This window comes from Myotis nattereri, assembly GCF_964212035.1.
Source record: "Myotis nattereri genome assembly, chromosome: 3".
Lineage (NCBI taxonomy): Eukaryota > Metazoa > Chordata > Mammalia > Chiroptera > Vespertilionidae > Myotis > Myotis nattereri.
Window position 1 is genome coordinate 80939050 of NC_138077.1, and position 15786 is coordinate 80954835.

The 15786-nt window shown below is 39.8% G+C and overlaps 1 protein-coding gene across 1 annotated transcript in view; it reads right to left on the minus strand.

Annotated features, from left to right (window-relative positions):
- Positions 1 to 3834: 3834 nt before the first annotated feature.
- Positions 3835 to 15786, minus strand: part of IMPG2 (interphotoreceptor matrix proteoglycan 2) — a gene marked incomplete at both ends in the record, with an annotated part of 80325 nt that continues 68373 nt past the window's right edge. The window contains 6 exons of the mRNA XM_081086737.1: positions 3835 to 3918; positions 4365 to 4566; positions 6374 to 6562; positions 7652 to 7862; positions 11764 to 11983; positions 13577 to 14871. Of these exons, the coding sequence (XP_080942863.1) occupies positions 3835 to 3918; positions 4365 to 4566; positions 6374 to 6562; positions 7652 to 7862; positions 11764 to 11983; positions 13577 to 14871 (2201 nt within the window). The remainder of the gene's footprint in view (positions 3919 to 4364; positions 4567 to 6373; positions 6563 to 7651; positions 7863 to 11763; positions 11984 to 13576; positions 14872 to 15786) is intronic.

The window sequence follows — 15786 nt, forward strand, 5'->3', positions numbered from 1 at the left end:
ACCCAGCAAAAAATGTCCCAGCAATGGCCTGTATCTATGCTGTGGTCATAGAGAACTCATTATGTAGATAGGGAATGAAAAGAAATACTGAGATAAGGGAACTGCTTTCACACGCGCGCGCGCACATGCGCGCACACACACACACACACACACACACACACACACCCTGTTATCATGTGTACTTTGCAAAAACACCTGCATATCTTCAAGGCTTTCAACAGCTTTACTGTGGCATGTACTCAGCCCAGAGATTTAGTTTAGTTTTGAGAGTCCTCATAATGAGTGAAATTGGCAGTCATCAAGTTAAGAAAAAACTAATAAGTGAATCAAGTACTTTATCTTATGGTCAATCTATCCCTGGTCAAAAAGAAATCAAAATGTTCCAGACTGTTTTTGGCAAACATGGATACATTGTAACATAAAATACCTGTATCAATAATAACTTATGTGCAGATGCAGTTTTAATATTAATAGTGATGATTATTTGGCCCTCTCCTCTCCTTGTCTAAAGCGACCTGTTCAAAAACATGCTAGAGAGAAAGTGGGCAACTACTAATTCAGGTAAAATTTATACAATATGTGGACTTTTCCTACCTTTAAAATAAAAAGATATTTAATTGCAACAAGTCCTGTCATGTTTTGTGTAAGCAGGAATTCATTTAGACATGAGTTGTTACACACAAAAATAAGTAATCCAAATGAGCTAACCTGTCCTGTGAGATAGTTAAGTGCTGTCTCCCAAATTAAAATACCAGAAACTGATAGGAAATTAAAGATGGCAGTGGAGTGGGTGGAAGCTCACAGACACACTCCCAGAAGCAAACTGGAATAAAATACCAGAAACTGGAGAAGATCCAGGATTTGGCTGGGACATCTTAAGATGTCAGAGAACCCATGAGTTCTGATTCATTCACCCATCAATTAGCAAAGCATATATTCTCAGCGCTGTGGCCTTGACCCAACCCTGATTCCCTCCCTGTCCACAATTCATCTTTAGTCTAAGACAGTGGTTCTCAACCTTCCTAATGCCGCGACCCTTTAATACAGTTCCTCATGTTGTGGTGACCCCCAACCATAAAATTATTTTCGTTGCTACTTCATAACTGTAATGTTGCTACTGTTATGAATTATAATGTAAATATCTGATATGCAGGATGTATTTTCATTGTTACAAATTGAACATAATTAAAGCATAGTGATTAATCACAAAAGCAATATGTAATTATATATGTGTTTTCCGATGGTCTTAGGCGACCCCCTGTGAAAAGGTCATTCAACCCCCAAAGGAGTCACCACCCACAGGTTGGCAACCCATACAGGTTGAGAACCGCTGGTCTAAAGGAACCCTCTAAACTTTACACATATGTATTGTATTTGGCAGCTGAAAAAAAAGAAAGGATACTGAGATACTTAACACAACAATAATGTGATCTTGATTAATACGCTCAGGAAATTCAAACTCTGGCAGAATAAAGTACAAGCCTCACTCTATACTACAGCAAAAAAGGTTGCTTTTTCTTCAGCAGTTCAACTCCCCCCACAACACTTTATATTTTATTTAGACAAATGTCTGACTATAAACTATATTGAAACTACTTCAAAGGCTTCTCCTTCCATCTGACAATAACAAGCGTGCTACCAAATATTTGTTACAGAGCCTGCCTCCTCCTGGACAGTCTCGCCCTCCCTTCCTCCCGGTCTCCTGAGCCACAATGATAGGCAGCGCTGCTCTGCCAGCGCACACCCTGGCCCCGCTGCTCTCTTCCAGATGCTCTCCAGACCCACACAGTTTGGAATTTCTCTAAATGCAGCTCACATATAAAAATTGTCACATCTCTTACTCTATTGTAAAATTTTAAACTGGGGGGAAAAAAATTTGTCCCCAAATTGAATGTTTTTTTAATAAAATACTCTTCTTCCAACAGAGTTCAAAATGCAGGTTAATTTTATGATACAGGTAGCAAGCGATCTCTCTCTTCTCTGGGCTTCTAATCAGTTCCACGATCAGAGTTTTGATTAAAGCTCTTCCCTGCCATGAAAAAAAAACAACAAAACCACAATTAATTGAAAAAGCAAGAATGTGCATAGAAATGCATTTTGCTGTAACACATTGCCAAGCTCTGTTCCTAAATTCACCAATACTTTGCATTTTCTTTCTTTGCAGGAAAATTATCCTGTACTTTGCTCTGTTTTTTTTTTTTTTTAAATCTTCTCCACAAAGACCATGTAATGCTTTTACTAAATCCTAAATCAAGTCCATTAACATTTTCTTGGACTACTGGTAGGTAAAAATGCTGAGATTAAGTGAAACTGAAAATGTTGTATGGGCTATGTACCTCATATTTTTTCAATGTCATCTTCTCCATGAACATCCCTCTTTTGATAGAAGTGTCTGTGTGAACTTCCTTTTGTTTCACTATGACCTTTTTTAAATCTTCTGTTACATGGATTCTTATATGTTAATGCCAGACAGTTTACCAGCAGAAATTTAAACAATGTAGTCAGTCTGTCTCCCCTTAATTAGGCTTTCCTGAATCCTTTCTTCCGGTGTCTTAGCCTAGATAAGACGCATTTTTAATTCAGGAAACACATTCAGGCAGGTGGCTGTAGGGGGGTTATGAGAAGTCTTAGGGAAGACAAAAACGTCAGTCATGTTCTTTCTGTTAGATTCCACTGGAATGGAGCCATGGGTCATCTGCTGGCTGGAGATGCCAGGATGAGTGGGTATCTTAGCTTAAAAGGCAGATCCTGGTAATATTGTTCTAACAGGGTTCAGCAAGGTTGGCGGCACCTTCCAGGGGTCAAGGAGGGTGCTCAGAGATTTTTAAAGGAATTCTCCATCATGCACATGCAATTAGAAAAGTATCTTCCTCAATTTCCTTAAGCGTCAATGTGTCCCTTTCTATCAGAAAGGAATCATGCGTGAGGGGCTGCCTATCAGAGAAAAGGGATTTGGAGCAAAGGGACAGAGGCCCCAGTGAAGACATGGGTGTCATCCTGACCCTTTGTGGATTTCTTCTATAAACTTGGATGAATTGCTCTGGTTTTTCTCTTTTCAAAGCCACGTGAAGACACCTGGCCTGGGGAAACCCATCCATGAGGAAGCATCTTTGTGAGGGCAGCATTAGGAGCAAAAATAAAAGCCAAATTATAATTTCACCCACTACATTCAGTTAATGTCCATAATGGTCTCTTTATAAGATGATTTATTTTAGTAAGCTAAGTCTGGTTATGGATCCTGGGGAACAGAAGGAAAAAAACTACAGATACTTGCCCAAAACACATGCTGAGAAAAGCAAATGGAAAGATAGAATGAAATGTAAGATAAACTTGGTAGAGGCAAGAGATACACTTTAATGAGGTTTGTATAATTGAAAGCATCGTGAAAAGTATCTACAGAGATACTTAAGTGTAAGGATTTATGGCTTCTCAAATGCTTTTCAGAGAAACTGTCTATGAAAAGTATTTTAGAGCATTAACCCTTGGGTGATATCTATGGTAATAAGAGAAAATATGACAGCCCAGGAAGCTCTAGGCCAGAACACATAGTGTCTGTTTTAGATTTTCTCTGCCATTTGCTGTCACTATGATCGTGAGTAAGTCCCTTCAGCTCTCCACGGCTTCTTTTCCTCGTTTATAAAACTTAAATAAAGAAACATTCAACCTACAAAGCCATCGTGAGAAAAAAATGAGGTCATCTGTGTGGGAATGTATTAACTCTAAAGAACTCAACAAACATTGGTTATCGCATGAACAGGAACTACGCGTTCCCACTGGAGGCGCTACTCTAAGGCTAACGGTTAAGAGCCTGAGCAGGGGTGCTGTTGCGAATGCTTACATTTGATGTTCTCTCACAAAAGCTGCAAACTCAGGATCATTGGCATACAGTTCCAAAATTCTCATTCTTTCTTGAATTTCCTTTTTGAAAAGAAAAATAGGCCATACATCGCATTAGAAAAGCTTAAATCATCTTTTAAAAGGAGTCCTAATTTTTATAAGGAAATGTGGCTGTCTGGGCTATCCGGGGAAGAACTATAGGAAAGAATGGCCTTTTCAGAGAATGGAAGGTTTGGATAGTACACGAACTGCTCAGAATAACCCCGGCATATTCCTAAGGAAGTGGGGAGGAGGAAGAGAGCAATTGTTAATAATGGAGAAAGAAACCATTGGGTGGAGAAGAAGGTACAGCTCAGATTCATATACCCTCTGCATACTACATCAACTGGGGGATATCATGAAGTAGAAACTAATCGGGAAATACTTCTCATCTTTTCTTGAAGCTCGTGCACACACACACACACACACACACACACACACACACACACCAGAAGCAGCAGAGCAACAACAGAAAAGCAGTTTCCTACCTCTCTTGAAAGCCCACTGTTCTCATATATTTGTCTGATTTCTTCTCTGCTCAGACCACCAATCACCTCACCTCGTGCTGCACTCTGGAAGGGACCCTGAGGATAGGGTCCCCTGTACTGTTCCATTCCCGCCCCATGCCTTTCATACATGGGGTTGTACTTTACGGCATCTTCAATGGATGAAAGGCTGGCAGGCTGTCTGCTGGAGCCACAAAAAGAAAAGTAGGATTCATTCAGATTCAGATGTATAACCACGTGGAAGGCTATTTACCTATAGTAAGATTTCTCTTGGGGAGGAAAAGGTGAACTGATACAAATCAGGAGAGGTGACTGTGAAAAATACCCAGATCAATCTCAGAAATTATTTATCAGGTGTTGTCATTATTATCTCCTCAACTATAGGGCAAGTGCCCCAGGGAATTGTTCCATGTCTCATTCATCTTTACTTGCCCCACAGGGCCTGACACTCAATAAATGCTGATGGGGAACCAAGCCTGCCAATAGATAGTATTTCATGGAATGCATACGGCGCCATCATTCCCAGAGTAGACAAATAAAAAATCAATGTGTAGCACACCGAAAATCTGATAAAAATATAAATATGGGAGTATTGGGCCTCAGGTTCAATTCAGGTCTACAAATATTTACTGAGCATTGATTATGTGCCTAAGACAGTTCTAGATAGTAATGATAAAGAATTGATTGGAATGAGATTACAGTCTAATGAAAAGTCAGACTCAATAAAAAGCATAAGAACAGTGATGGAAGTATGTCCTGGGCGCTCTAAGAACCTAGGAGAGGTGCCTCCTTAGCAAGCTGAGGGTGAGGGAAGGTAACCTAGACCTAAACCAGTAATTCTTCTAGACTATGGAAGCACAAAAGCAAAGTACAACCACTGATTATTATCACACTAGAGGCCCAGTGCACGAAATTCATGCATGAGTAGGGTCCCTAGTGGCTGCTGGCTGCCAACTGGGGCCTCCCTTTCCCTGGCCACCTGCCGCCAACTGCGGGGAGCGGCCACAGGCGGTTGGCTGGACAGCCCCACCCCCTGGTCAAACTCCCGGTTGAACTCCAGGTTGAGGGGACAATTTGCATATTAGACTTTTATTATATAGGACAGTGATGGTGAACCTATGACACGCGTGTCAGAGGTGACACATGAACTCATTTTTTTGGTTGATTTTTCTTTGTTAAATGGCATTTAAATATATAAAATAAATATCAAAAATATAAGTCTTTGTTTTACTATGGTTGCAAATATCAAAAAATTTCTATATGTGACACGGCACCAGAGTTAAGTTAGGGTTTTTCAAAATGCTGACACGCCAAGCTCAAAAGGTTCACCATCACTGATATAGGATAACAACCCAAAGGGTCCTTGGATTGCTAGTCTAACAAGTAAAACAGATTATATTTTCTCCATTAATGAAGCTACATTTTACTAAAAGAAAATCAGATGTCATTTCTTTTCAGATTCTTATCTAGATTTAGAACCATAATGAGCAAAGGGTAACAGACTAACTGATCTGATCTTCATACAGGGATCTTACCTTATCGCCATCACCCTTCCAACCTCTCCCCAATCATGAAACAGGCATTTGGCCATGCTCAATGAGGCCATTCCTTCAGTGTTCCTTGAGATTCACTCATGCCTTCCTAACTTTGCTCATGCTCATTCAACTAGCTAGAAAGTGTCCCACCCACCCACCATAGATAGCCACTCTTCTGTCCAGCTAAATACCACAACCATCTTTCAACTTCTAAGACTCTCTCCCCCAGGCAAAACTAACTCGTGCCTCATCCAGATCCCTTCACATCTTACTCATACTGCAGCTTCTGTTTATTTCCCAAGTTGACACCCTTCGAGGACAGAGCCCATGTTTTCATTCAACTTTATAGCTTTCTCCCTTGCACCCCAGGTCCTTATTTAATATTTGTCACATAGTCAGTTCTAAATGAATGAATAAGCGGGACATTTTCTTTCACGCAAGAGCAGTTTTATTTACCTAAAGGGCCTCTCTCTTTCTCTCCGAGCATTCTGAGCTTGAAGAGTCTTGATGAGGAAGATGACAACAGCAGAAGAGACGAGGAGAAGTCCAACCACGGTGGCGATGGTGATGCCTATCACCAAGGGCTCAGACACAAACTCCTCACAGTGCTCCCCTCGGTACCACCAGTTCTCACCCACCCGGCACCTGTAATGAGAAGTGACTGAGTCTCAAAGTGGAATCACTTTGCTGAAAGTAACAATGAACAGCAGAAGCTTCAGTGGAACCTGGGAAAAGTAAAGAAATAAATACTGGCCACAGGAAGCTTCAGTAAAGAGGTAAATGTGCAGGTTCAGTGATCATACAATTTAAGTCCCTCCATACCCCAAGGCCACAGACCTGTGCAAAAATGTCTTTAAATCCCACAGCAGCAAGGAAATCACTGCTTTTCCATAATACTAATTTCTCTGGATATCAAGGGACTACCTTTCCCCTTAGTTTCCTAGCTAAACATTACACTTTTCCACATAGAAGAATCTGAATCATTTCTACCTATTTCCTCTGTTGGTGGCATTATGCCAACATTTGACCATTTTCACATCCACAAATTGTCCTCTCATTTATTCTCAGCACTCGCTCCTTTTACACCATGTGACTGTGGTGTGTGGTGGGACGTTGGTTTGCTCTACTTTGTTTTAGGGGAATGGACAGGAAAGGACAGTCAGGGTACCTGTATCTGCTCATCTGCTGCATTTTCATGGTTCTACTTTTAAAAAATGGATCTCAGGTACTTAAATAAAATATATTTGTCATGACTTCAAAGACTTTAAATATTTGCTTTTCTTTTTCTCTGAATACTTGGTAGGACCAAGAGCAGCCCAGAGCCATTCAAAACAGAATCCAAATAGAATAAAACTCCTTTGTTTTCACTTTCAGGTACAGTATTACGTGTTGCTCTTACGCCGAAACCTAATTTAAGTGCCAATTGCCTTACCATCCCCTCTAAGAACCACAACACAGACCCCAACTACTCCCAGGACTCTCAGTGGGACACTAGACAATGTCTTTCTCACAGCTCCCTAAGAGCATAAAATAAAATAACCATTTGAACTATAATTCAGGCATTTTAACTCACTCAGTCTTCACATGAGCACTAAATAGTACCAATCTATTGTTTAGATATAACTTCTATAACAAATACTGCTGAGATTATCCTAAAATCATAGGTGTAGACCCTTTTTCTTCAGAGGAAGTATCTACAACCTCGTGAAGTCAAAATTCCTAGCTACGCCATACCTACAAATGGCCCCATGTCCAGGCATAATGTCACATTTCCCATCATTGAAGCAGAAGTCAGGCTGAAGGTCACAGAGACTCTGACAAGGCAGTTCTTCCACACTCAGGTACCCAGGGTAGCACCTGCACTCTGCTTCTCCACTCCAGGGATTGACCAAACACTCGGAAAACTCATTGCATGCCTGAAACTTGCAAGGGTTGGCTTCATCACCTAAAACATCAAACAAACCAGAAAAAAAATACTAGAAAAGGCAAAACACAGGAGTTGGAGTACATGAAGCTCCTCCACTAAGTCTCACTGTCCAAAGTACCATGGGGACGACCCCTTTCCTGAAGCATTAAACTACACCATCACCACCAAAACCACAAAAAATTTCAGATTCATCCTAAGAATCTTTCCTAAACCCTTCAGAGGGATCATGGCCCACAAACACCTTAGTTTTAGATTTCTATCTTTCAAAACTATGAGAGAATAAATCTCTGTTTTTGTAAGCCATCCTGTTTGTGTTCTTTTGTTATAGCAGCCCTAGGAAACTCATATGGGGGACCACTGATGAGATGCTCAAATAACAAGGAAAGCATACAACAGTGCTGTTAGACGGGCAGTTTCTACAAGGGGCCCATGCAGCAGGGTTCCATTGTGTATTTCCTGTCCTCACAGTCTTATTCTAGTATACATATTGTGACTTTGTACCCAGAAAACAATATAATCCTGGCCTACCAGTGTGTTTAGAGAAGGGGAAGGATAATATTGCATGGCTTCCTATGTTGATGGAAGTTCAAGAGTTTTTGTGCAAAGAAGTTAGACAAGAAACACGTCAATCTTATCTCTAGCCAATCTTGAGATAAAATAATATTTTAATCTGAAGACCTTTAACTAAAAATATACAGGTAGTAGGGAAATTCTATTTTAAAATCCTAAAATACTGTGATCATTCCATGGGTATATGTGTGAATGTCTGGTGGAAGGGAAATAGGAAGAGGGAAAAAATAAATGTTGCTTCCTTTTGCCCTAGACCAAGCCTAATATTTTAATCATGTAAATAAAAGACTGTAGCTTTACAGTCTTTTTCCAGTCCTCTGTGTAGGTTAAAGGTGGATGCCCAGAATACACGGCGCTCTGTTTAAGAGCACCTTAATGACTTTAGGGGAAAACAAAGATAGACCTGGAGCTTAATTTGGGATAAGAGACAAGGATCTAAATTATAAAATGAATTATGTCTAGTTTACCAGGGACAGGCTAAGAGAGGAATTGATGGGTCTAGAAAAATGATAATGAAGAAACTATGGAACAGATAGCCAGAATAGCATGGTAGCTGGCTTGGTCCAAAAATTTGGCCAATAAGAAATGACTTTGAAAGGGTTGCTAAGGAAGTTTAGGATATTTATGCCCAACAATATTTTAAACCACCTGTAGTGGTATGATAACGCCTTATCTGTCACCCTCATAGCAAAGGAAATATCTGATAGAATCAACTACCTTGTAGAGGTGCCTTGGAAAAGTCAAAAATGGGACTGTGATCTGTATTGGGTTTTCATAAAGAACAACCACAAGGATTGGAAATTCAGCAGAAGGAACTCAGAGCTGGAGGTGATTAAGAGATATTTCATCCCTGTTCATTCCTAGAGATATTGGGGGTGGAAGGGACATGGATGCAGGTTTTACACTACACTTGGGAGGGGCTAATGCCAGTTCATTTGAATATTAAAGAAAAAGGTGACCCTATAAACCTGAATGACTCAGCATGCAGCTCACATGTGAGTTACATAAAATATTGATGTAAATGCACTTACTGATTGTCCTTCCCTTTTTTTAAAAAGTGGGTTGACTTTTGCAAAAAGTTTTATGAATTATATCTGCTTGCATGCATTTGTATGGCTAGTCAAATGCAAATATATGTTATTATTTTAATACTTAGACTATCCCCATAAAATACATAGGCCAGGTAATATTATCCCCATTTTAAATTTTTTTTAAGTTTTCGATTAGAGCTGACATACAATATTATATTAGTTTCCTGTGTATAACATAGTGATTAGACATTTATATAACTTATTAAGTAATCACCCCAAACGTTATCCCCATTTAATATATGAGGGACTAAAGCTCAGAGATAATATAGATCATCTAGGGTCACACAAATGATAAATGGCAGAGCAGAGGCAAAATATCAGGCCCTCCAGTCCTGGCCAGTTTTCTCAGTGGAACATTGGCCTGCGCATCAAAGGGTCGCAGGTTCAATTCCTGGTCAAGGGCATGTTACAGGTCAATTACAGCCCCAGTCGAGGAGGCAGCCAGTTGATGTGTCTCTCTCACATCGATGTTTTCTCTCCCTCTATTTGTTTCTCTCTCTTTCTCTCTCTCTCTCTCTCTCTCAAGATTAATGGAAAAAATATTCTCAGGTGAGGATTTAAAAACAAAAGAACAAATAAAGAAATCAGGCCTTCCAAATTATAATTACTTGCTTTTTCCACTACACCACATGGCAAAGAATGCGCAACTGGCCTTAGAGAACTCAGATGGCAAGAGATTTAAATATTGGAGGATTAGCCGAATCATTTTCCTCACTTTCAGTGAATAAGGATTTCAAAGGAAAAAATGTGACTTTCTCAGTTAAAAAATAGAGTTCACTTTCAAACCAGTTTGAGAGTAAAAGTCACTGGAGAAATACGAACTCAGGTATTCCCCCTGACTCCTACCTAAAACCACTGTCCTCTGGTGGGTGGAAGATGAAAAAGAACAAAGTCTGAGGATTCAACCATCAGTATGACATTAGGAGGGACAGACTTGGAGAACTGCATCCAAATCTTCCAAATAAAAACAATGGTTCATTTCATTCATTCTCAGTATTTTTTAGTACCTTTTATATGCAAGACACTATGGTTAATAAAACAGATAAAATATCATTCCTGTGGATAGCTCAACTGAGGATAATGCCCATTAAGCAACTATGTGCATAAATTAGCATTATTACAATAGTTGTAAGCTCTATAGCAGGAAAAGAACGGTGATGTTACAAGAAAAACTAACAGGAGAAACCCAATCTAGAATATGGGTGAGTCAGTGAAAGTCTTGAGGAAGAGACATTTGAACTGAAGCATAAAGGGTGAGCAGAAGTCAGCCAAGAGGGGAAAGAGTTCCAAGCAAAGGAGACAGTTTGTGCAAAGGCTTTAAGGCAAGAAAGGTTGTTTGAATCTGAGGAACTAAAATCCAGCAAGTTTGACTTGGTAAGCAAAGAAGTTAATTTCATTGGATGATATCGGGGAAGAAGGTAGGGTCCAGGCCTTGTAGCTACTGAACCAGGCAGCCATTGAAGTAAAATAATCTGATTGATGTTTTTAGAAAGAGCACCCTGGCTGCTATCTGAAAAATGGAGAAGGGAAGGAAACAAGAGAGGTAGTGGGGAAACTAGTTCAAATGAGAGGTGACAATGGTTTGGCCTAGAGTAGTGGCAATGGTAGTAATAGAAACTGAGGTATTGGAATGACTTCCCAGGTTTCTGGCTTAAGTAGCTGAGTGGACACAGCTTCCATTTATCAGGATGGTGAAGCTGAGTGGAATGGACATAGCTGAAATGTGGAGAGATACAGAAAACAAGATCTCACTCTTACACATCTTAAATTTGATATATGTAGAATACATCCAACTTAAGATCAATAAGTACATAGTTAGATACTGATTCTGGAGCTCAGAAGACAAGTCTAATCTGTATATAAATTTTATCTCTATTAGATTTATAATAATGGAAATGGATAAAAACAACTTGGGAAAATTATATAGAAAGAAGGGAGTCCAAATCTACCTGCTTGGCAAATAGAGATGTAGCAAAAACAGATCCAGTGGAAAGGTAAAAGAGAGAGCCAGATAGAGTAGAAAAGGAAACAGGAGGTAAATAAGTAAAGATAACATATGTGGACCACCCTTTTGAAAAGAGAATGATACTGATGTCCTTGGAAGAGATATACTAATTATCAAGATGGGGAAAATTTGCCTGACATGATACTCTTTTACCTACAAGTGTTGAATTCACCTTGACTCAGTGTGGAAGAAAATACATAAGAATAATTACTGGATTCCACTAAGAAATCAGCAGAGTAATAAGTATCATCACCTGATTCCACGTCAAGGGAGTATTTATCAATAGCCAAGTTCATGGTTTGGTAGGCAGTGGTGCAAAAGTCTTCCAGAATCATGTATACAGCATTGTTGACATTAGGAGGGACAGACTTGGAGAACTTCATTCTGCTATTCACCACAATACTGCCATTTCTGAAGTTCAAGATTTCTAAATTCTGGAACCCTGTGAGATTTGACTGGAGATAGGGAACCAGCTGCAATACATGAAAAATGATCAGTTTACTGACAAGATTTTGCATTTTGCTCAACATGTACAAAAAAAAATTAAACAAGGATGAACCCTTCCCCCTTTCCAAACTGCATGCTATTTACATTATTTAAACTGTTCATCATCAAAGTATCAATTGTAACTACCAATCTATACTTCTCAATCCCTTCATCTTTTTCACCTAGTTCCCCCCCCCCCCCCGCCCCCCAACCCCCGGCAACCATCAGTATGCTCTCTGTATCTATGAGTGTGTTTCTATTCTGTTTGCTCATTGATTTTGTTCTTTAGATTCCACATATAAGTGAAATCATATAGTATTTGTCTTTCTCTGACTTATTTCACTTAGCATAATCCCCTCAAGGTCCACCCAGGCTGTTGCAAATGGTAATAGTCATGGAGATGTAAAGTACAGCATAGGAAATCTATATACATAAAAGCCTAAGTGACCATTACAACCAGATGACCAGACGACTGGCTGGGAGCTATGATGCACACTGTCCACCAGGAGGCAGATGTGCAATGCAGGAGCTTCCCCCTGGTGGTCAGTGTGCTCCCACAGCCCACCTCCCATGACCAGCCAACCTCCCACAGTCCCTTTCCCCGGCCAGCCAGTCTTGATCAGGACTGGGCAAGATGGCCTCGATGGGCCCTGATCGCCAGCCAGGCCTAGGGACCCCGCCCATGCATGAATTCATGCACTGGAGATAGATAGATAGATAGATAGATAGATAGATAGATAGATAGATAGATAGATATGGCTAATATGCAAAATGTCCCCTCGGGAGTTCGACCGGGAGACCAGGAGTTTGATCACTCACTATGACATGAGCTGACAACCAGGGGGCAGTGCAGAACGAAGAGAGGCCCTGGCCGGCAGTCGGAAGGAAGGCCCCAGCCAGCAACCTGAAGGCCCCAATTGGCCCTGATCACTGACCAGGCTTAGGGACCTTTCCCATGCAGGAATTTTGTGCACTGGGCCTCTAGTATAGTCAATAATATTGTAATAAATATGTATGGTTCCAGTTGCATACTGAAAATATTAGGGGCAACACTTTGTAAAGTATATAATTATCTAGCCACTATGCTGTACACTTGAAACTAATATAAAATAATATGAATATAAACTGTAAATGAAAAAAATTTAAGGAAAAAGAGTGTCAATTTTGAATTATTTTAGAGTCATGAGATTTTAATAGTACTATTTTGGAACCGCATAGAACTCACAGACAGTTTTAGATACCAGAGAGTTTATTTTCTCTGTTACTAAAGTATCCCAACAGTGAAGGTGTTATAGGTACCCACAAAACATTGGTCTCACAATAAACTGTGAAAAAAAATCTTAAACTTGTTTCAGTCCCAGAATTCATGAATACAATATTCAGTATCTAAGCTATTACATCACCCTCATGCCACATTCATATCCACCTGTCTTATTACTTTCCTAACACTCTAGGCCATGACATTATTTGTAGTTGATAAAAAAAACAAAATGAGTGTCTATAGCAGACCACACTCTCCTTGGCTCAGATCTTATGTGTTGACTACTCACTAATGCCCATAGTTCACTTTTTATGCTTACCAATTCTAAGAATCTTTGCTCCAGGGCTTTATATTCCAAAGAGTTTTTATTAAACAGATCTTCTGAAAACATCATGTTAGTCACTCGAAGGCTGAAGAAAACCAGCAATGCTCCTGTGGTCTGGGTATGATTTGAGTCACCTCTTTTTGTGGGATGAGCCACAATAGCCATCTCTGTAGAGTGAACATTTGTAGAGATTTCCACATAACTACCAACCCTGCCATTTTCTTCTGGGATTAGCTCAGGCTGATAGTAATCTGTGCCTATCCGGTCCAGTTCTAATGAAATATCCTGTACACCCATAATTACTTCATCCTCCAGCAGGGTGGAGCTTGTGGTTGGAGGCAATCCGGTAGACTGTGTCATGGAAGCTTTCAACCAGAGCTTGTCAATACTCTCCGGTGTACTTGCCAATGTGTCTCCAGGCAATTTTCCTAGGGAAGAAGTTTTTTCCCAAACTACATCTGATTCTGGCAATATGGTCCACAAAGATTGCATATCTGGCTTCAGTGTTGAAATCTTGCTATCAAACTGTTTACGATTGGATGGCTCTGTAGTTTGTTCCATATCCTCCTTTAGAAATGGTTCTACTTGATCTGGTTTACCAGTAGAATCAAAGATTGCTATAGATGTCAATAGAGGAGGTGCATTGGTAACTGAGTAATAATCAATGTCAGGTACCTCTGATGTGTGCTTGGAAGGAATTAGAGGTGCAGATTGAGTTGTGGTCTCTGCAGAGAAGGGCACAGTAGGTCCCTCAAGGGGCTCTTCCTCTGAAAAGTGTGTGGATCTATCAATATGCCCATATTTTGAGTGCTCAATACTTCGGTCTGTGAAATCTATTTTGTCACCTACAACTAGTTTCTTATCCACACTCTCAACTGGCAAAAATGAATCCTCATCTTCCAGCCATGATTTGGTCAGTGGTTCAATGCTCTTCTCTAATGAAGTGTCGCTCCATGGCCAAGTAATCCCACTCACCTTTTCCCCAGACCCTGAGCCTAAGCCGTTCTCAAATATGACCTCTTTTTCCATGGATGTGTCTGGCATCAAAGTGCTCACTTCTAATTGGCCGTTAACTTTGGAGGCCGAAGGGTCCAAGCCAGGAGGTGAAGACCCTTCCTGAGCAAGGGGATCTAATGTGACAGAGGAGACCAGATACGGTGAGGATGTCAAAGACACCACAGAATCTTCCTTAGATGGTATTGTTTCTTCTGGTACAGAATGAGTTAATGTACTTGAGGGCAAAGGATCACCTGAAAAAGAATCTTCTGACCCTTCGACTTTGGTTAATCCTAAAAATAAAGTTTTCCATTAATTAATCTACAGTGTTACTAAAATATATTCCCAGTCCTCCTAATAAAACCAGCTTCCTGTTTCTTTCCATTAGATTAGTAAGGATAGTTGCTGACTTTACTAGTACTTTGCTAGATCCAGCAAACAACAAGACAATATGATTATGTTTTTGTGGTGTGGTACAATCACTCATGAATATACCTTCCTTGAGAACAAGATATAGGCTATTGAAATAATTCATCTTTAAACACTTGATTTTTCTTTTTTTTTATTCCATGAAAATAAAAAAAACTGCTGATAACCATGTTGACAATAAACACTGAATCTAGTGAAAACTTAGGGAAAGAATTCCCTAGGAAATTGTGTTTATCTTTAAATTTCTATTTCCTTGTTATGTTTATTCTCCATCATCTTTCAGGTTCACTTAATGTTCAAAATCCTGGACTCATTGTTTACAACTTTGTTCATCTTCCTCTTTCTCAAGTATACTCCATGCATGAGTCACATTGATTTCTCCTTTCCTTCACAACATCTAAATCATCTACTTGATTTTCATTCCTTAATCTCTGCTATAACTTCCTTAGTTCAGGTTCTCCCTCCCAAATGAAGCCTAATGCAAGCTAAAAATCTCTATACCTGGCCCCTACACTTAATCCTATTAAAAGCTACTGGGATAATCTTCTTTGATGCTCTTTGTTTACCACTCCAAAATTTAAATAAGTAAAGTAGTTATCTAATAGTAATTTAATTATATATTTTAATGGGACTTTCAAAATATCTATTAATTGATCCCTACCCCAGCCTACCAAGTTCATTTCCAGTCCAAACAATTAAACCTGATTGTTCCCTTTCTCACACAATTTTCCCAAGACATTTCCTCCTAACCTACTTTTCTATTAACCCCAGTCTCTTCC